Source organism: Schistocerca nitens, chromosome 8 (genome assembly GCF_023898315.1).
Source record: "Schistocerca nitens isolate TAMUIC-IGC-003100 chromosome 8, iqSchNite1.1, whole genome shotgun sequence".
In the NCBI taxonomy this organism is placed as follows: domain Eukaryota; kingdom Metazoa; phylum Arthropoda; class Insecta; order Orthoptera; family Acrididae; genus Schistocerca; species Schistocerca nitens.
This window is the reverse complement of record NC_064621.1, coordinates 215,985,806-216,009,514: the sequence shown is the minus strand read 5'-3', so window position 1 is coordinate 216,009,514 and position 23,709 is coordinate 215,985,806. Positions and strand designations below refer to the sequence as shown.

General features: G+C 41.1%; 1 protein-coding gene across 1 annotated transcript in view; it reads right to left on the bottom strand.

Moving 5' to 3' along the window:
• Positions 1-668: 668 nt before the first annotated feature.
• LOC126198950 (zinc finger protein 732-like) overlaps positions 669-23,709 on the bottom strand; it is a 35,043-nt gene continuing 12,002 nt past the window's right edge. Inside the window, exons 3-4 of the mRNA XM_049935595.1 lie at positions 20,262-20,907; positions 669-1,799 (exon numbers count right to left, since the gene is read on the bottom strand). Of these exons, the coding sequence (XP_049791552.1) occupies positions 1,517-1,799; positions 20,262-20,907 (929 nt within the window). The 3' untranslated portion in view covers positions 669-1,516. The remainder of the gene's footprint in view (positions 1,800-20,261; positions 20,908-23,709) is intronic.

The window sequence follows — 23,709 nt, the reverse complement described above, 5'->3', positions numbered from 1 at the left end:
TTCTTTCCTTCCAAACCATATTATCATCAATACTGCATTAGTCTTGCTATGATTTTCAATGTTAAATTATTAAGTATAAGGAGTTTAATTTGTAGATACATATTGGCCATCAATTAACTAATTGAAAATCTAATGCTTCAAACATGTCAACACACATCTGGTGCTGATAGAGATCTACTTTTCAGGTTTTTCTTTTCGTACTTGGTTTCACTTCAAACTGGAAATCCAAACCCACAAAATCCTGTGATAACATACAACTACAGACGTCTTTGGACTGATGAGTTGAAATTATATTCCTTGCCCAAAAAATGAACATATTTAACTAATATTCAAAAACCATGATCCTGATGAAATCTGTTACATCCATCACGAAATTTTCACTGTTTTACAGCAAAATGGTGGTTTCCTCATTGCAAATGAATTATAAATGACTATCTCCAAAACAATTTTTAAGTGCCCCAGCAAAAGATATAAAAACATTCAAGTAAATTGTAACACTTGGTACACAAATACCATGCCAACGAATATAGCAGCTGGATGTAAGAAAATATTGAACAATGCTTTAAGACATTCTCAGCAAGTTCTTAAAATGTATTGTAAACTGAATTGTTAGCTGGAAAGATATTAAATGGTTTTGTAGAATAAATAAAAAAAAAAAAGGCCTTAGCCTGCAGTTGAACTTTTGCGGAAGTAATTATGAAGGCAGCAACAATATTATACCCTGAAAGTTAACAATAATAATCTCCATTTTCTTGTAAGATTTAGCTGTATAAAATTCAATAAGGCTCTTTTCGGGCATTTTGCACTCCCACACGTGCTACCAGTGAATATATAAGTACTTACAAGATAGGTTAAAGGCAACACAAATATACAGCCATGTTTCTTTCTGCCTTAACACAATTCCTAACACTTAAATCTCTTCAATTTCTATGTTGTTTACTGATGCAAAGTTATCTCACAATGATTAAATAACATTTGATGCAGTCTGCTGCAATAACACTCATGCTGTTTTGTGCCTTACTAGGTATCCTTCGTGCAGTTTTGCCTGGATGATGACAGTCATTCTTTCCCCACTTTTCATTTGAAACTAATCCAATTGGTGTCCATTCCTTTCAAAAGTAAAACAAGAATCTGTGAAAAGTAACTGTTTTTTTCATAACCAGCTTGACGATGCAATGCAGAATTTTGCATTAGGACAGAAAATTATCTGTTAAACTAGAATTTGGGATTTCCAAATGACAAAAGCACACAGATGTGAGAAATCAAATCATTACGACTGGTGCATAAATTCTGTAGCAACAGCTCACATACACGTCAGAAGACCATTTATCAGTAATACTGAACAAGTCAATGGATTTACAAAATGTGTGTGGATGGGCACAATAAAAAAGAATGGTAGAATATGTTTTTATTGTGCCTGTCTGTGACTCAACGCCTCCTCCATATGGTGAGTAGCAAACTAACCTTTCCCTATTGTTTTCCATACTAGACCTGCCACAGTTTCACAAAACGTGTTTCAGACAAAGCACGAAACACCATTGCAGCGTGATGACAGTTCTCCATTGGATCTCTTTCTCTTCTTTTCCATAGCTGTGAAGTTTTCATCACTTGAATCTCCAGTGTTTAAGTTTGGACCTTCTACATGGACACGACTCTCATGTTTCTGAAGGAGAAAGTTTCGGGTAAATGTTGCATCACAGCTGCGGCATTTGAAGGGTCGTTCCCCTGTGTGTGTAAGGATGTGCCTCTTGAGATCTGTTGACCATCCAAATGCCTTGGGACAAAGACGACATGGGTACCTGTATTCAAAAATAATAATAAATTATGGTCAGTTGTTAAAAAAGTCTCTGTTACGAGAGCCTGTTGCAGTAAAGAAGTTAGGATCAATAAACGAAAATATTATAGAAAATTAACTACAATAGTAAAAAATAAAACATATTTTTTAACTTTTTTACAATGTATACTACTTTAACAATTTAAGCTCACTTTTATAACTATTTTCAATGTCACAGTTAATATTACTTATCCAAAACTTCAACAACACATAATTAACATTACATAAAATGCTTGTTCAAGCTGTGGCAAATTGTGAAGAAATAAAAGAACAAACTTCTGTCCATTTTTGCACATACTGAGAGACTGTTACATATTTCCCATGTATTCAAAGATCAGTTCACCTGTCAGGCGAGCAGCGCATACTCATTTTACTCTCAACTGTACTACTGTAAGCAGCACAAAATGTACATGAATAATTTAATTTTTCCCATGAATTTCTGGCAATATATACGTAATATGTTACTATTTGGAACATAGTTTATGCAAGATTTGGTTAAAACTACACTATGGTACCATATTAAAGGGAACATCACAAGTCACAGTCATTAAATCATCACTTTGTCACCCTAATAAAGTCCCCCAACGTAAAACTGAAATCCTCGTCAAAATGTTGTGCTTTAAAATGTACACAGCTAATTGTGAAGAATCTCAATGGAACATGCCATTTAACCTAATTATCTCTGTATTTCTAACTTCAGTTTGTCTGCAAACTGAAGAGTGATCAGGATACTCTATTCAACCCACTGTAGCAACTACAGGACATTTCACAAAGTTATACAGCCCTTCCAAAAAGCTCCTTTTAAACCAGTGTCTATGGAGTGTTCAGAGGTGCCATGGGAGCTTTCATTTTCCATTAAATACATTCATATTGTAAGGCATACATAAATTAGTTTCTCTCTGAACTAACATCTTAGTATCTGTGTGGTAAGATTAATGAATGTTGGTATTTGTTCTACTTTTTGTTTACCACTGCAGTATTGGAATGGCATGATATATTTGGTGACAAGGAATTAACCCAGTTTCGCAAGTTATCAACACGAGAAAGAATTATTTCCTGTTATTACACAGGTAACAAGAAAGTCAAAGACAACACAAACGAAGAACAGGTGACAGTCCTTTTTGATTTTAGCTATGAGGGCACTCAGCCACAGTGTAGGGCATGTTTCTTCCAATATAACTCAAATAAATAAGGACATAAATACTAGACATTAAAGTCTGCACTGTATGAATAAATGACAATGCCGCACAAGCAGATCCAGCTACTGCAGACCAAGTTGCCTGGAAACCATATCAACACTGTCTGTTGATTTCAGCTTAGGAAGGCTATTTATTCACAAATAGTAAGCAAAGTTTTTGCAATAATTTGTGACACATGCAAATTTCTTGTATACTTACACAGAAGCAAATTTCACAACATAACTGACCATGAGCCACTGGTTACTCTCTCTAGTTCACATTCAAGCTTCACAGATAGAACTGCTTGAAGACTACAGTGGAGGCATCACATTTACATGATTATAAATATTCAGTTCTGTACAGCTAGATTAACCAACATGTCAACACAAATGCATTATCTAGATTTCCAAACACATCCCAACTTTTATAGTCAGGAAACCCTATATTTTCACAAATATACACATTATTGAATACTGCGGAAGGGTTTTCATACAAACAGAATGGAAATCTCGAAGGATCTGAATGCATCTTCTCCACCAAGGTTTAAACTATTTCCTTGTGGAATAGACTACAATGTAGTTATAGGAGTGCTACTACACACATCATCATGTTATTTATGGTTATTAAATAAGCTAAAGCTTTTTTATCTAGCTCCACTGAATTTGAAACCGGCATTAAAATTTGCATATTTGCCCTAGTTTTTGAACTGTAGCCACTGCCTGAAAATCACCCTTTTTTCATGAGAGTTTGAAGGTTGGTAGGAGTGCCTGAGAATGTTTAATTCTCACATCACGGTATCATCATACGATCCGGTGAGAACTTTTCAAGCGTTCATCACACGATCTACTTCCGGAGGCCAAATAAAAGGTCTTCATTTTTAAGATATTTTCTTATAAAAAAATAGTCCTTTTTCTACACTTCTCAAATCACTTTCATGATAGTCGTATTGTGATACGCTTCAAGCTAGCAATCTGCTATTAACAGAAAAATGCCAACACCACCTCTCATTATTATACTAATAACATAAATAACTTCTCTACATTTGTGGTGAAGTGACATTTACTTTGATAAAGCGTTCAATTGTGTCTTCTATGGAAAAAGTGCATACTGTTTGTACTCTAACCCTAAGATGGAAGACTACAACAGAAAATGGACACCTCATACAGTGTACTACATGTTTGTCAAACCTCAATGCACAAACAATTGGGGAAGTATTTGTATGTCATTCGGACTGCTGATGTTTCAATGGGAGTCTACTAACTGTATTAATACTAATGACTTATTACTGTATGATTCTTCCTATGAACAAAGGAGACTTTATGAAGATAACATCAAAAGCTGTATATCCTACACTTTGATTAAAATAACTTTTAGACTGACGGGTACCAGTGGTTGCAAACAGAGTAGCCAGCTGGTATACAACACACCACACGTTCGTACAAACAGTAATTGTGCACGAAAAAAAGCTGTTACCAACTGTACAAACCGTCGTCGTCAGTGGTAGGGAGCATAGTGGTGGTAGTTGCAATAGCTGTGTATTTGGCTCTCATTCATTCCCCCACCCATCCCCACCTGGCCTCCTCCCATCCCTACAGCCTGTGTCCCTCACAAGGCTCTAGAAGTACCAGCTGGACAGGCAGCACAATCAGCACGTGAAGCCTGAGAAATATTTCCAACTGACTGATGCCCAGCTCTGTCATATCGGCTGCCGCACAGCAGCCAACAACTCGGTGCGGCGTGCTACAACACGCACGGCACACAGCGAGTACAGCTGGCGATGCACACGATGTCTACAACTGGCGCAACTGGACGCGTTGTCGCGGGGTTAGCGGCAGCGTACACACACCACTATCGATACGGATTACCATGGCAGCGCTGCCCTTGCCACCAGAGTGAGCAACCGTATAAGGGCGCCATCTATCAACACTCTGATTGGCCGGACCTGCCGATTTAAGCGAGCTCCCTGAGCCCATTTAACCAGTTCAATCTTCGCCGATGACTGTGTTACTACCCGGCTGCTGGATTCACGACGACCGAACCATACTGTGGCCTCCCTGGCTGGAAACTTGCGACGCGTCGGTATCGACTGGTTGGCGGTGGTCTGGACTTGTATTCTCTACTAGTGACTCTGATTTCTCCTTGGCGCTACAGCCAGCGAAGTGTTGTGTTGTCGAGCTTAAGTTTTGTTTTGAGTGGTAGAAGGTCAAATAAATTTGGTTATCACGGAATATTTGTTGTGTTATAGTGCGGACATAACACAACAAGCTCCTACCACTCAACTCACTGAAAAGCCAAAATTCACTTCAAATTTTTCACGATACCCTAATAAACATTCAGACATAGGTTATAACAACAAGATAAAAGTTTCTATTAAAACAGACTTCGAGAAGGAAACTAATGTTTTGTGAAAATCTGTTGTTTTGTTTCTTAAAATCAGTTTTAACAATGATTACAGGGTGTTTAAACCATTAGACAAATTGTTTCTCCTATATATATTCTCTCTCCTTATATATAATTTTAAATAAAACCTGTACACAAAACTATGTGCTGTTTTGCTTTCTTACTCCCAGTTAGTTTTAGCAGAAAACAAAGTTGTGTTTATGGCTTATCAGCTTACGATCAGAAAACTATTATGGAATCTGAATCGCCCAAAACTATGTAATCCTACCTTTTTGCAGATTAAAACTATATCAAATACTGTTACTGAAGCTACCATCCTCCCAGATCCAGCAGCAGGAGAGATCTCTCCTTCCCTGTACACCAATAAACCCAACCGATTTACAGATTCAATGTAAGCAACTTCAGCTCCCATCAAGGTTTGGTTGGCAAGAATAATAAAACAGGATCAAGGTCAGAGAGGGGAAGAGCAAATTGACATAGAGAGCAGGAAGGAGGTAATAGACAGAGAGGCAGAGGAGGATGTAGAGAGAAACAGAGAGAAGGGTGGGGGGAGGGGTCAGGTGGTCAGAGAAATGGGGGGGGGGGGGGCGGAGCAGATTGATGGACAGAGGGGGGGGGGGGGAGGAGATGGACAGGGGGAAAGGGGAAAGGAGATTAGGACACACATCGTATTTCCAAAAGTAATTATCATTTGCGAAGCTTTGCTGGATTCGCTGGTATAATATATGCCCCACACTTTTTCCTGTACCCGATGATGATGAATTTGCTGTTGCAAATGGTAACAGAACTGACCAACAGGAGTAGTTCTTTAAAACTGAAGGTAACCTCACATACTACAAAGATAAGATTAGTCAGATGCAATGAATACAATGCAGAATCCTGATCCATGGCAACTGTTCACTGTCGCTTTGTATATATGTCTTAATGGAGAATTTTCCTCAGAATCAGCCACCATTAATAGAACAATATATTTTTTTTTTATTTTTATTTTTTATAAAAGTATAAAACTGTATTTTTACACGGTCACAATCCCATCATGTCAAGGTTTGACAAAACAGTGTAACTACACATGATCAGTCATCCGTCCAAACATCTTAACTATTGTGTAATAAAATCACAGGGATCAGACAAAAACAATGAAATACCAAAAACACATCACAGTACCATGCCCAATGCAGTGTACAAAAACCAATGGCATTCAAAACAGCTTCTAGACATCTCGAAATGAATAACAATAAGTCCTATGTCATTTTAAAAGTAATTTTATACTACACTTCCTGCAAAACAGTGGCAAGTTCAGTTAACAGTGATGGAGGTGATAGCAATTACACATTCTTCTCTCCAAAATAGACCACAAAGGCCCCATAATATTGAGGTCTGGTGATTTTGGTGTACAGGGGAGATGCGACAATTCACAAAATCGGTCCTGGATGATGGGAGCTGTGTAAACAGGGGCCCTCTCATCTTGGAACACATCATCATCGGAGGAACAAATATTGTAAAATGGGATGGATATGATCAGCCAAACAGGTCACACAATCCTTGGCAGTAATCCATCCTTGCAGAGTAGCCATGGAGCTCACGGAATATCATAATATGGCTGCGCAGATTATCACTGAACCCCCGCCATGTTTCACTTGACACCATGCAGTCTGTATAGTAAGCATGGTACGGTGTATTCCAAATGTAAACTCGGCCAGAAGTTGGAAACAATGTGCAAAAAGACGCATCCGAACAAACTACTTTCTTCCATTGCTCTGTAGTCCAGATTTTATGGCTTCAGCAACACATTTTCCTGTCAAGAGGCATTTGCATCACTGGTGTGTGGTTTTAGAATTCCATCTCTCCTGCAATTCCCAGGTTACAGAGTTCCCTTCACATTATTTTGGTATTGACAGGATTTGCTAGTATGACTTCCATTTCTGTAGATATTTTGGGTGCTGTTGGCCTCTTATTTTTCGTCACAATCCTCTTCAATGATCGTCTGTCAAACACTCAACATACACTTTCATCCATGTCTTGACTTAGCAGATAACTTTTTCCACTTTCCCTACATGCAAAGTAAATCTTCAATATGACGACTCTTTACCAATACAAAAGAAACATATCAAATATAAGACTGTGGATATTTTAAAGTTACTCTCACAATATTAGGATTGCTATCTGTTTACTGCTTCCTGTGCAAGGGAATGGCCATGCAAGAGACAAACATCATTTGCAAAAAAAGTGACCAGAGGTATTTATTCACTCATTGAATGAAAATATCGTGCATCGGTCATTGATGGAGCCAAGTGTACAACTGACACTGGGTATTAAAATTGATGCTTATGAAGAATTTTTGTAAAAGTTTAAATGTAAATGACATTGCTTTCACTCGCGTACTTAAAGGTACCAAGACCGTTTGAAAAGTAAATGAAAGAAAGACTTTTTAAAGACAGTTTCGACATGGAAAAAATAGCTTTTTTTATGGAATGAAGGTACAAAGGGAAATGGAGTGCTGTCATCACAAGTGAGTAATGCTGGACATGGAAAACAGGTACTTTTGCAACAGCATACCAGAGGCAGACCACAACACACTGCAAATGTATCAGAATTTTAATGTTTCATTTTTTTAGTCACACATACACAAAGATCATACCTCAAAAATGAGAGCCAATCAATAAATTTAAAATTCATTTATAGGTCCTGTGACCAGAAAAACACAATGAAATCACATCCTAATGACCCCCACATTCAACTTTGAAATTTTTAAACAAGACTATCTGTGACAGAAAATTACAGAGTAATTATTACTAGATATTTGAAAATGGAAGTTTTAAAATAGTTACATGAAGCGCATTGGCACACATGAGGGTCCATTCTTCTTCTACTGCCACCGCAGCCAAGGCTACCACAACATTTCACAAGGCACCATCGAGAGCCATCGCTATTCGACTCACCCGCATCACCACGATGCAGCATGTCACCAGCTGCCTGGTGGCAGCATGATCAACATCAGAAAACAGCACTGCACTGGGGCCCACACACACTGCTAATGGTCAGCATCACCTCGACCACACCGACCAACAAACCTTCACAGAACTCCGGAGTGAAGACCACTAACTCTCATTTAGTATCTTGGACTCTGCTCTCGGAATGAATCACGATTTGTATCTTGGGCTGGGTCTGGCTTGTACTCTGGACTTGTATGGAATGAACCGTTCGCATTAAAACAGTTAGAACTTTGTGTGTGAGCTTAGTACACAAGTGGCAATGAGTGCAGTTAAGACTCCCACGTTTCTCGCCAATTTGATGACAACCAGCATGTTCCTGGTGGTGGTACTACAAAGTTAACTGCAACAGCAGCTGAAAGAGCCAGCGACGTTTGGAACTCCAACAGCATGAACACATGGCCTTGTTGGACAAGGAATTGACCAGACTTACTGGCGAAGCCACGGCAACTGCTGGTCCATCTGCCTCCCTTCCCCGGCTACAATGAGTCTGCAGAGGGCTGGGAGGTATACGAGAAGCATTTTGGGCAATACTTCGCCACCTTCAAGGTAACAGACGCAAACCAATAAGGCTCTTTTTCTGTTGTGGACTACGCCCCATATCTATCACTTGTTCAGAAAGTGTGCCCTGTTTCAGGAATCCACTTCCCTATCATTTCACGAAATTTTTTGCTTACTGGTGTCTTATTATTGCTGGCATACTCATGTAATTTCCTGAATGGTGGAATTTTATCAGTGCAGGAAGCAACCTCATCAATCGTATCACGCTTGGGTTACAGAGTTGTATGGTCTCAGTCGAAAGTGCTGCTCTCAGTATAAGGAGTCTTACAATGATGCTATGTTCAGGACTGGTATATCATTTAGTCAGCCCCAGATGAAGAGGTATGCCAAAGGGCACTAGAATATGAAGACCCCCACCTTGGAAGAGGTCTTTTCTACTGCTCAATCATCTAAAGTTTCTCATGCAGCAGGCCACTTGCTGGATTCTTGGGCAGACGTGGTCACTGTCAACATTGACAACAGCAGGCACTCGGGTTCAGGCACATCCTTGGAAGTGGACATTGTGGTGGTGCATCATGCCCATAACCCATACAACACGGAAACACACCCAAGGTGGGTTGTTTCCCACGGTCACCTTTACTGCTTGTTTTGGTCAACGTTACCACCATGTCTGCCCGAAGTATTGGTCCTCCAACCATCGCTGTCGGAAGGAAGGACATATTGCAGCAGTATGTCACATACTGTCCGTTTGTGCAGCAATCTTGGGCTTCGCCTGACGGATATTAATATCGTCAGCACTGCGTGTGCGACTTTTGAAACAGTTTCTAAGAATTTGTGAATCAATGTGTATCAATGGAAGCCACTTCAGTTGCAAGTAAATACAGATGCTATAGCTTCTCTTATTAATTCTTACAATACCTGTGCCTCAGTAAGCTGCTGTTGTCTCCCGCTACATGTCGTATTGTAGCCTACAACAGACAACAGATCGCCATTCTTTGACACTTTACAGCAGACACGGCATATGTTAGACAGTGCTTTTAGGAAGAACTTGTTTGTCCTGGATGCCTCCATGGCATTTTGGGTTCACAGTCAACAATTTGGAAAACCCAGTTTTAAACCATGTGCCGCACCAGGAAGTTGATGAATTTTACAAGGATTTTATGGACATTATTTTGTCTGGACTCAGCAAGGCTACAGATTTAACCATCCATATCACCCTCATCAGCTATGGAGGTGAGTGAACCTATTTCAGCCTAGCACTTGGTACGCCATAAGTGATACTCAAAAAATCATTCAGCAAACTCAGTACATGCAGCGATTTTAAGATCACAATCGATACACGGGCTGTGGTTGACATATACCCCATCCAGTGTACAGATGAATTCATGGGGAACCTGGCAGGAGGACGGCATTTTCGAAGGTGGCTCTGTTGGTGGAGTATTTGCAGCTCCTGCTTGATGAGCCATTTCAGTAGTTGCTCCCACTCTTTTTCAGAATTTCTTGGGGCAACTCAAATGATGTGTTCCTTTTTGAATCAAATATTTGGAAAATATTGTGGTCACAGAACCTTCCATCAAGGAACATTTGTGGTACCTTTAGCTTTATTTCAAGCTCTGCATGACTTGGGTCTCAAGTGCAATCTGGACTAATGACACTTCTTTCAGCTCTCTATTGAGTACCTTAGCCACAGCATTTCTCACTGGGTGATCCAGCAGATGAACAGTCACGTCACTGCCATTGGTGCTCTTCTTTGAGCCACAAACCAGGTTTTTCTGGGCAAAATTTTTTATTGTCATACAGTAATCCCACAGGTGGCTATCATTGCGCATCCTCTTAATCTGTTACTGAAAAAGAGCGTGCCATCTGTTTGGAAGACTGTGCAAACAAGCACTCACTGCTTTGAAGGACAGTCTTTATTGGTCCCCTTGCCTTGACACATTTCAGTGGGCCCTGCCAGCCCCGCGCACACCTCCCAAGCTGTCCCCTGTACTGGATCTTAGTTTTCCATCCTGTCCACCAGCCCTTGAGGCACCTTCTCTTTCTATGGTCCGGCTTTCTACACTGTGCTCCCCCACATCCAATGTCTTTATCCCCACCCCCCACAATAGTCAAGGACCAGTGGAAGACATAGTCCTTCAATGGGCAAAGTAGTCAGGTGGACAGCAGAAACTGCCCCAGCATATTCCTACTTCTGCCCCAGAGAGGAGCCAGGCATCCACACAACTCTCACTCTGGAGTCTCTGACAGCTGGTGTCACACTCCAAAGGGTCTGCCCCTGGAAGTTTCATTGCCAGAGCCTTCTCCAGCCCTACCACAAATAGGGAGCTTCTGCCTGTGTTATGGGCGATGGTATCTGATGACCAGGAGGCCTTCCTGCATATCACATGGCAGCCCATGGTACAGGGGAGGGACAGTGCTACTGCTCATCTTGTATCACTGTCACCTGACTATAATATTTTGCAATGCAACAAAGCAAGCCTTCACTATTCAACTCATCCATGTCGGCGCCAGGTGGCTCTGGGGTGGCTGCCAGAGGGCAGCATGATCAAGCATCAGAATACAACACTGCATTGTGACTTGTGCACACCACCGACTGTCAAGTCAGCACCACCGCCACACACTGCTCACCAAATTCATATTACACCGCAACGGAGAGCATTCAATCTCATTTCGGTATTGTATTTCCTTGTATTAACTGGGGACTCCACTCCTGGGATGAAATTTAATTTGTATCGTGGACTTGGCCTGGCTTGTACTCTGGACTTACAAGATATGTTTGAACTGTGTGCACATTCAAATGGTTAGAACTTTTTACATGTTCCCATTTCTGTGTGGACTGACTACACTTTTATATTTCCACTGGCTTAGAGTGGATACCAACACTGAAAGATTAGTGCAATGCTATAAAGGGCATACTACTGACATCAGATAGAATTTTAATTGTATGCCCCTTGGCAGCATTCTCAGCTGCAGCCATATGCTGCTGTGTAGGCACTGGTTTATCCAGGTTGGAAAAGCAAAGACCATATCCCCCTTCCCCATGAAAAATATGATTCTCCAAACCAAAATCCCATTTCATGCCCCTCTTTACAGACAGATGTATCAATGCAGTATTGGTCTGAAGAAATTCAGGGTACGTAATGCTTGCTGACCAACAGCAAAGCCACAGCTCTTACCACAACAGGTCCCATCAACTTGATTGTGCACCTGGGCTGTGTAGGCAACAAGTACTGTAGGCTAGTCGGGCTTAGCAGCATCCATAGGCCTACTCTTCAATAATAATCCTTTTAAAATCAGTATCACATTATACAGTCACAGTGGCTGCAGTTTATAATAACCCTAAATTAGGCTTCACAACTAATGCAAACTTTGTTATAAATTTATTCTGTGTTAAGAAAAAATTATTTTAGAAAAATGATACCTTTTTTGTGTTTTGAAACTTCTGTAAATGAGATTTACACTGCTAATATTTGTGCTTATAACTTGTTAAATTTTCATCAACAGCAGACAAATACACGTCAAGATAATTTAAAGTGAGCAATTCCTAGTGAGGACGCCCAAAACTCTGACCACATTCTGTTTCTTGGGACAGGAAATGTTGCTGAGATACTGAACACATTTTGCTGAATTGTTTGCCTTTTGAAACATATGATACATCACTTCTGTATAGCAATCCATGCCTTTTCAGATTATGTATGTTCATAATGTGTGTACTTTGTAGATTCTGAAATCAAATAAACATTTACTTTGCCGTGCACACTGTCTGCCACTCCCTGGGGCAGTAAGTGTTGCTGAGAAACTGCACGAATTTTGTTGCAATGTTCGCCTTTTGCAACATCTGATATATCAGTTCATTATTCGTGTCCTTCAGATAATATACGTTTGTCTCTTTTGTCTTGTGTAAGTTAGGAAATCAAACTGCATCTAATAGATAATAGGAACCAGGGACAGCTGAAGAAGAGCAGCTGACGACAGCACTGGCAGGAATAATGAAATGCAGACAACAGTGAGTTGCCATTCTAAAGTGCACGTTTACTTGCTACCGCATCCATGCGTACATAAATACCCTTAGCTGTCAGACCTTTCTACCTGCCGGGTGTAAAAGGATGCCTATATCCTTCTGGACATTCTATCTGCTAGGCGTACATGTACACCTCTGTCTGGACACACTACCTACAGGGCACACATGTATGCCCACAGCCGCGAAACATTTAAACAACACAAGGTCAAAATAAGTTTTCACATAAGCAGCAAAACAATTCATACAGCTAAAATAGCCCACCCTTCTTACCACGTTCTGGTATACATATAAATTAACTTATGACAACTGCGCCTGATGTGCACAGAGCATACAGGAAGAGACTTTGAAATTTAATATGAATAGCACATCATTGCACTATGTTTAATAAATCTAAATTAACCCAGCTTCACTAGCGACTGGGCACAAAATAGCCATTCAATTACCGATATAAAAAACAACCTCCTTATCATACACATTGTAGACATGGGATTTAAAATGGACATCTGGAACAATTTTGGGATTTTCACCAATAACCAGAGATTTTCAACAATAACCACAAAACACCTCACACCTCACTTAGTAAACAAACCTATTTTCAGAAATTAAAAAAAATTAAACTCTAAAAACTCTGACACCAAAGACCCCATTCTAATCCCCCACCCCCCAAAACACACACACACACACACACACACACACACACACACACACACAAACCCCTGTACTCCTTATGCACCAATAACGTGTCATTCTCATTAAGTGAAGGCAACAAAATGCTAAGCTCTTATGACTAGCTCACAAACAATTTTTATTTATTTATTTGCCCGTGGAACATTCAGAACAACAGTATTGGATATATCAAGATACAGGACTGGACATGTCAAGACACTTTACCGAAATAATATATAAATATGTAAAACATAAACAGCATAGGGTAGGATTAGGTGTGGATAGGGCAAAAAGTTGGCCATGGGCTAATCAAAGGAGCCTTTCTAGCATCCACCTTAGTAACTTGAAGAACCCATGTAAAACCCAAATCAGGATGGCTCCTGCTGAATACAAGTCCCAACCATTAAGCTTGGTACAGCCATGATACATAATAAACAATAATAAAACAGCTAAATGTCATTTCAGTGCCAAGAAATATTGACTAATATCACACTCTCTGGTTTGTTTATATTCTTATAGCGTCCCCAGTCCCATATTACGAAAAGACTCATAAATTTAATAATATATATTTTTTTATGTAGCCGTAAAACAATAATTTCTCTGTCGAGAAATGCAAAGAAATGCAATGCAAAGAAATATAACAAAGTGATCTAAAGAGACGACAAGATACGCTCTTTTGTTAATTTTTTAGTCGTCTGGACTTCCTCTTTTGTCTTGAATGTGTATAGAGGGACATCTTGCGAGTGTTGGCAAATGTAAGCATATTTGTATGAGTTAAGCATATAATATACTGATTTAATATTATTGTGCACTTTTAATTTGTAAGAGGTGATCCCGATTTCATGTCCGCCTTCCTTGAATTAACCTGCATTCAAGTAATTTACAGTTCAACAATCGCAGCGGCCGATGCAGCCAACGACGCCATTACGTAGCGATATTAACTTATGAAAAATTAGCGGAAGCGGAAAACTCGCCCGCTATTAACATAATATTAATTTTTCTCCACAGCCGCCCGACGTTGCAGAAAATACTTAGCTTTAAGATTCTTATTTTCAGTACCATAGCCGAGACCCAGAGCCAGGACTCTGACTACAATACAATGGTTAACGGAGGTAAGAAAAATACTCTCGCACGTGTGTGGGCCGCAATTTTAATTAATAACTAAAGATTTCTTGCTTTAAAGTGAACTGACTAGCCGAGGAAATTAATATGAAAAGTTTATTACATTGTACAACTTATATGCTCATGTTTTAAGATTCAGCGAGTCTAACATTCATTAACGTAACAAATAATTTAAGATTAATATTGCTAAAATGGAGAACTTCAGGAAAGCATTTAATCGTAAAATCAAAATTAAATGAAATATCATTTTTATTAAGGCCCACCACGTAAGTCGGCAACAATCAAAAGATAATAATAACAACAATATATATATATTAAATTACTACGGCTGACGGACGCGAGATTCTGTAAACAAGTGCAAGATATTAACCTACGGAAGAGTGTGTGTAGCGTTACTCATTAACACAAACTTTGAACATAAACAATGTTTTCTAAAATGATCTATCCACCATGTGTAATCCGATGGGATCAAATACTTGTAAGTAATATCATCAAATTGATTTTTATCATATTATTATGTAAATTACTCCAGGTACTTCGTCACATACAGTTCTTACCCATTTCATTCATTTTCTCCCTTGCCACAGCTACAAAATGCTCTCAACTATTACAATGAGGTAACTTCAAACTGGTAATGGGAAAATAAAAATTCTACCATCACAAAAGGCAACTGGTGCAGTTATTTCTGAAACCTCTATAAATCACAGACATAGTCTTCCACATCTCTCGAATACGTATCAGAAAGAGCGTACCACTCAAACCGGTGTGCAAGCTGGGTAATACATATAGAGAGGTCTAAATGGGAATAGGTGTGAGGTGTGTCCGAAAGAAAAGTAGTGGCGCCAGTATTGAGGCAGACAAGATTGAGGTGATTGAAAAGGTCTGCTAACAGGGAGCCTCTCGGGCAGGATGCTGGAGAGCCCCAAAGGGGATGGTGGGCATTGAAGTCTCCAGTCAGCAAAAATGGTGCATGTAGCTGAGCAATAATTTGCATCATGTCTGCCCTAGTAACGGCAGACGACGACGGAGTGTAAACGGTACAAATGAAAATGTGAAAGTGGGGAGAATAATTTGGACGGCAACTGCCTGCAGATCGGTGTGCAATGTGATAGGATCGTAGTAGATATCATCCTGGACCAGCAACATAACCCCTCCCTGAGCCGGAATACCTGCCACAGGGGGTAGGTCAAAACGGTTGGAGCGAATGCCGCGAATATTCCAATGAAGAAGTGCCATCGTGAGAAGCAAAAGAAAAAGGAGACGCAAGAAGGGGTCACCTCGAAGGCCGCTGAGGGCCTGGCTTTGAGCGAGCACTGCTGCCGCTATCAATAGGCAGAGAGTAATTGTCCATTTTTTCAATAGGTTCGTTGGCCACCATGTTAAGATGGCCGGGAGGGGGAGCTTCCTCCGCCGGTGAACGGCCAGATGTTCGGCTACTAGCAGTGCGGCCAGGTGAAACGTATGACGGCCTGGGGCGGCAACCGCTGGGTGGCGCACGAGAAGAAACGCACCGTGGAGGAGAAGGAGAACTTTGCTTCCAATGAGCCTTCTTGGAAGGTAGTTTAGTCGAAGTACTGGACGATGGCTGGGAGTTCAGAGTACATAAGAAGTCTTCACGGGACGGTTCCTTCTTGAAGGCCCGTGCATCCGACTTCTGGGTCTTAGTCTTGGCAGAAGCTGATGAAGGTGCTTGTGTCTTAGGGGTGACGGGACGAAGAGGAGACGTTGACCGGGCGATCTTAGCACTGGCCGAACGGACGACCGTAGCGCTAAAGGTCAGATCGCATGTCTGCGCCGACACCTCCCTGGTAGGCCGAGGAGAGGCAAGGACAGTACTCTATTTCCCCGCTGGGAGCAGCGTGGGCTTCCTACTAGCAAATAGCTTGTGAGCAGCCGAGGTGGACACTTTCTCTTTGACTCAAATTTCCTGTATACAGCGTTCGTCCTTGTAGATGGGACAGTCGTGGGAGGACGCTGCATGGTCACCCTGACAGTTCACGCAACGAGACAGAGGTGGACAGTCACCCTCATGGGCGTCCCTGCCACAAGTGACGCATTTAGCCGCATTAGAACAAGACTGGCGGGTGTGGTTAAAACGCTGACACTGGTAGCAGCGCGTAGGTGTTGGGACATAGGGGGGAACAGAAATAACCTCATAGCCCGCTTTGATGCGCGACGGCAGCTGAACACTATTCAAAGGTCAAGAAAAGTGTCCGGGTCGGTACAAGGTCATTGTCAACCTTTTTCATGACCCTATGGACAGCCGTCACGCCCTGCTCAGCGAGGAAAGACTGAATCTCCTCGTCAGTCAATCCGTCGAGTGATCTGGCAGATACCATACAACGCGACGAATTCAAAGTGCGGTGAGCCTCCACCCGGACAGGAAACGTGTACAGGAGTGTGGCCCGAAGGAGTTTTTGTGCTTGAAAGGCACTCTCAGTTTCCAACAACAAGGTAACATTACGCATCCTGGTACAAGACTTGACAGGTCCGGCTATGGCATCTACGCCCTTCTGAGTAACAAAAGGGTTGACAGATGAAAAATTATTTCCGTCTTCAGATCTAGAAACTACGAGGACCTTTTGGGCAGGCGCTAGTACTTTTGTCATTGGTGGCTGGTCAAGTTTCCGTTTTTGGGCAGAAGTCGAGAGAGAAGAAGAAGAGAAATCCATTGCGGATGAATCCCCCATGATTGCCAGCGTCTCCGATGGTGCGCTCCTTCCTTGTGGGGACCCTCTCAGAGGGCACTATCGCCTTAGGTGAATGTTTACAGCTCAGGTCACACCTCCCAAGAAACGGATGGAGGGACCAACCGGCATGGTCGGAAGGTGTCAGCTCAGGCAATCACCCCTCCCTGGGCCTGGCCTTTACCAGGGGGTACGTGCGTGCCTTACTTGTCTACCCAGGGCAGGGAATTATGCGTTACCCCATCACCGGCTACGCGTGGAAACGCGTGGGTCGGCCTTCAGGCACGCACAGGGAGGAAAGAAGAATAGGAAAAAAAGGGAGAGGGGGAGAGAAAGGACAGACTGTCTCAAATGCCGAGGCGGAGACCATAGGGTGGACAAGAAGGCAAGGTAAAAAGTAAGGAAGACAGTGAGGGAGGGAGAAGGACAAAGAAAGGAAACAAACAAAGGAAGGAAGAAACCAGTATAAGCGAAAAGCCAAAATGATCACAAGTGTAATTCATTGAACCGTCCGCCTCCGGACGCAGGCGCAAACTACCCCCTTGAAGGGGAGGGACTCCTTTTAGTCGCCTCTTACGACTCCTTTTAGTCGCCTCTTACGACAGGCAGTAATACCTCGGGCCTATTCTTACCCCGGACCCGCAGCAGGTAAGGTCACTGGTGTCCCACTTGTCGCAGCCATCGTGGATTTTCCGTAGCCCAATAGTGCATATAATGCCGATTTATGTTACTGCTGTTGGTGAACGACACTTCGTCGCTAAATAGAACGTGTGCAAAACATCTGTCATCATCCCGTAATTTCTCTTGTGCCCAGTAGCAGAACTGTACATGACATTCAAAGTCGTCGCCATGCAATTCCTGGTGCATAGAAATATGGCACGGATGCAGTCGATGTTGATGTAGCATTCTCAACACCGACATTTTTGAGATTCCCTATTCTCGCGCAATTTGTCTGCTACTGATGTGCGGATTAGCTGCAACAGCAACTAAAACACCTACTTGGGCATCATCATTTGTTCCAGGTCATGGTTGACGTTTCACATGTGGCTGAACACTTCCTGTTTCCTTAAATAACGTAACTATCCGGCGAACGGCCCGGACACTTTGATGATGTCGTCCAGGATACCGAGCAGCATACATAGCACATGCCCTCTGGGCATTTTGATCACAATAGCCATACATCAATACGATATCGACCTTTTCCGCAATTGGCAAATGGTCCATTTTAACATGGGTAATGTATCACAAAGCAAATACCATCCACACTGGCGGAATGTTATGTGATACCACGTACTTATACATTTGTGACTATTACAGCACCATCCATCACAAAGCGAAAAAAGTGGTCCAACTAAAACATTCATATTTCTTTACGTACTACATGAATATGAAATAAAAAATGGGGGTTCCTACTTTAAAAAATGCAGTTGATATCCGTTTCACCTATGGCAGTATCATCTACTGGGCCAAACATAACGCCATCTGGTTTCCCCCTTCAAGCTAGACGAGTTTCGTTCTTTCTAGTTTTTTCATTTGATGCTTATTTTGTGAGATATTTGGCCCGGTCACTATCAATGGACCACTCTGTATAATGAATGAAAGTTTTAATGATTTCTTCAATGTGGAAGAGACACGGATAGTTCTGGAAAGATTAATAAAGGAAGGGAAGGTCACATCAGAGCCACATGTGTGAGTAAAAGGACAGACAAAGATGAAGGGGGAGGTGTCACTGCTATTTTAGATGAGCTGAAGTGAGATGACTGGCTTGGTCACTCGGTGTATTGTAAACCAATCTACATAGACCTTTATATCAGTTAGCACAGTTTCTATCATTCTGGCCTAAATAGAGCTTTGCTGAACACACCAATGCATAAAGCAATAAGCACATCGGACAATAAGCATCTTGGTGTCACAATAAAACACCTGATCTCTGTGTTCCGACAAAATAGCAATGGAGCACACGAAATCAAGTCAGCTCGCTCTGGAAAATGCAAATCCAAATGTAATCAAACAACACAGCAAGTCCAGCACATGATATTCCTTCGCTTCTGTGCAGCACCATCAAGTGATACTGTATGTAACTTAAAAAGACACCAGATTAAAATGTTCTTTCAGGCACCTAAGAAAATCAATGAAATGTACCCTACGAAGGATAGACATGGCATCAAAGTTCCGGGTGTTCAAAACATTCCACAAATGTGGCAGCGGTTATGTGAGACAGTCCATTTAAAACCTAATCAAGTGTTTTACTGTGTGTTAGTGGCACATCAAATGAAATTTAGAAAAATCTGCAGTTGGTAAAACAGCATGACCACACTTCAAACTACTGTAACTCAATCATCGAACAGGCTATAAAAATTAGAATGTGTGTCAACTTTAACAGACATGGGACTTGGATTCAACAAGCGAAAAGTGGGAACTTGATAACAGGAGGCTGAATAGGAGTATATCCCTTTTTATACATCATTACAGAAATGAAAATGCTTCAAGTGGCGTTTCATCACTAGCACTGATGTGGTTGCAGTGGGCACTACTGTTTCACTTACATCAGTGTGCATAATTCAATTACTTCCCTGGCAAAGACAATGGCGGATGTTGTAAAAGGTTCTGATTTTCGCAGAGAATTAATGCGACAAGTGCAACAGGAACATTTAATACCACTCTGTAATAGGTTTTCATGACACAGGCAAATAGGGAGTCATGCATGATGTCAAGTAATGACTTTCTGCATAGTGGGTGCATACAAAATGGCTGTATTGGAGGTGACAGAACAAATGTACTTTTAGATGGTCAATCTATTTATCCTTTTAACAACAGTAAACAGACTAAGTGTAATAAATGAAAACAATGGAAAAAAATTACCTCCTTTTGCCTGCAGATTTTTCCTCTGTCACTGCAACATTCTCCATCTGGTCTTGTTCTTTGATTAGGGTAGAACATATTTTCTTGGGATTTTTCTGTTTTCTGCTAGAAGAACACTTGCGTACATTTTCTGTACACTCCTTCATCACTACAATGTTTTCACCCGCACAAGTCCTACCACTGCTAGTACTAGACAAATCGAGGGCAGATTCACACAGTGCACTCCTGGATGCAGCAAGCCTCATGATACAGTTCTCCAGCCGGGTCTGCAGGTCAAGCCTCGCAAGAGCTGCTTCTTTCTTATCAACTGCGGGTGTTGTTTCACAGAAGGAACTATTTGGTGAGATCCTGGTACTAGCACTCTCACAAATAGGAGAAGCTGTGGACGAGAGAGGCGAACAAGATTCAAGTGACGATGGCTGTGTGTCAGCAACATGACCGCTAGTATGTTTCAATGCTGTCTCCAAAATGCTTTCTTTCTCTTTTCCTTTATATCTGTGGAAACAGTGAAGCTCGCCAACATTTTCACTTGGGGCTTCGCCATCAGGTTTTCTTTCCAGGACATGTTGTGCAAAATGCTGTAGCAAGAGAGATGCTGAACTGAAGCTTGCCTTGCAGTCTGAGCATTCTAGGCAACGTAAGGATTCTGAAAATAAGATATTTTTTAAGATCATTAAGTTTGCTTGAAATGTTTCATATAACTGTTAATAAAGAACACAATGTCCCTTACACATTATATTCAACTGCTGGATTATAGACTTATGAGAACTCTATAACTCTAAGTTGATTTCACATTGTTGTAATAATTGCAAAAATGCCAACATTTGGAAACGAGTGTAACCTTCCAAGAAGTACAGAAAAGATTTGTACAGCAATGTAACCCTCTTGGCCCACAGACTGCCTCTGTGCCAGTACCATTATATCCTAGTGAAAGGGTTCAATCTCATACTCTGATTCAGTCAATGGGCCAAGGGAGTTACATTACTGTATAAATCTTTTCTGTACTACTTGGGAGGTTGCAATTATTTCCAAGTGGTGGCACTTTTGCAATTAGTACAACAATGTGAAATCAAGTTAGAGTTGTGGAGTTCTTGTAAGTCTATAATCCAGTATGAACTTGTTTTACAAGTGCAGGTGTTTAAGGAACATGTGGAGCCACTGAAATAAGAAAATTGTAGCTAATTACATACAGAAGACACCAAAGTGCTAAGTAATAGTTGTTCTTACTGTGTTGATACGGAATTTGAAACAATACATAGATCACCACAGAGGCACGTACAAAGCACTGCTACTCTATTGGTAGTAGGGAAGGTGTGGCTTAGGTGTAGCAAGTGCACTTTAACTGTCAAGGGTCTTCTTTTGCTGTGTGGATTATAGGTTAACGAAAGTGGAAGACTGCGAAATGCTTATGTGATTCTCAAAAGTAAACCACTGGCCCAGTTTTCAGGGGAAGTATGTTAAACACGAACAGAAATAATTATAATATTTAACATATATTCAATAACCTTTTCTTTCACTAGTGTGGATGCTTGAATTGTGACTGTAGCTATGGGCATGCATTCAACCATCAGTACAGCTTTGTGCAACTTGATGGATAAAGTGCATTACTAAAATACAAAATTATCTTCTATTTCACAGGTAAGTAAATACAAAACATTATCTGGAATGAACGTTTAATCACAGGCAACAGCTCATGAGTGTCTGCAAGAGAACAGGGTGTGGTGGTGGTACAAGAGAGGGCGCTTATAAACCAAAACCAAAACCAACACCAACCCCCCCCCCCCCCCCACTCTAAAGTGCAGACCTCAGAATTACCATTTTACAACACACAAGTTACACACCTGTTTAGCGTACGGCAGACTTCTCATTTTAAAACTACAGGGAGTCCCACATAAAACCAGTACGCCTAACATACAAGTTAATCATCTCTAGTTGAATTACTTGTGAAGTGGTAAAACTGTCTCAAAAGTTGGCTGCACTGCATTTTATCAGAGAGATGAGTGAAGCTGTGTGTTCGTGTGTCAGTTACCAGAAGCTCGTCTTGTTGACTTGTTACAGAAATGGGGCAGTTTGCATTAGAGCAGTGAATTGATGTTGTGGAGTATTATGTAAAGACAGGTTCCATTAGAGTTCATTATTGTAACTGGCTAACCTCTAAACTCAGAGACGATAGGTGTTTGTCTGGCATGCAATTATTGACACCATATTTTTCAATTACACCTTAAACAGCACCAGATACCCAGATTTTTTACTTTCTCTACGCACATCCAACCAAGGTATGGCCCACATCACCAATGTGTTCCTTGAAGACAGACTTGCCAGTAGAGGCCTTTGGCCCCCAAGGCCCCTGGACTAAAACACTGTGTGATTGATTTTTATTCATGGGACACACTAGAAAAGCAAAGTGTATGTTGGCAATCCTTGCACAATAAATTATCTTAAACAGATTAGTAGATAAATTAACAACATAACATCAGCAGAATTACAGCATGTTAAGAGTAACGTCATCACACAAAGTCAGCAATGCCTGGATGCCCACAGCCAACACTTCGGGCATATCTTATTCACAGGCAACAAGTTTTCTTTTTCTTTCTTAACATTACCAATTCTTTTTTAGTTAGTTCACTGTTACTTCACTCTCAGGCATGGGTGCACTGTTGTCACGTGGGACACCCTGTATAATAGATTAAACACGGAATACAACATTTATAAATATACATCTCCAACATCTGAATTTAATTTTTTATCCCTCTATGATGATCATTTTTATTCAATGTTGAATTTTCTTACACTACTAGACATCATGATCTGTGATTCCATTAAAATGGAGATTTAGGCAATTCTAAACTGACACAGACTACAACAATGAGAAATATTATACGAGCGTGAGTCAAATGAAAACCTTAAACTTGTGCTGTTATCCTGTAAGTTGGTAAGCATGCTACAAACAGCGTGCAGAATGGCCTGTAGGTGGCAGCATAGTGCAGATGCACACATACTGTCGCAGTATCAGTATAAAGATGGCTGCCCCATTTGTAACTTGCACCAGGGAAGAACAGTGTTCTGTTATTCGGTTTATGTGTAGTGAAGGTGTGAAACCTATTGAAATTCATCGACGAATGAAGGTTCAGTACGGTGATGCATGTTTGTCACAGCAGCAAGTCTACGAATGGAATAGGAAGTTCGCAAATGGTGTGACTTCAGTGAAAGATGCTCCTTGTCCAGGTCAGGCACAACGAGTTGTGACTCCACAGAACATTGCAGCAGTTGAAGCCATAGTGAATGAAAACCGCCAAGTGACACTGAATGAAATTGCAGCACGTTTACAGATTAGTCATGGGTCAAGCACACCACAGCATTGTGCACGACGTGCTACAGTTTCACAAAGTGTCTGCAAGATGGGTGTCACGACAGTTGACTCCTGAAATGAGAGAACAATGTGTTTGAT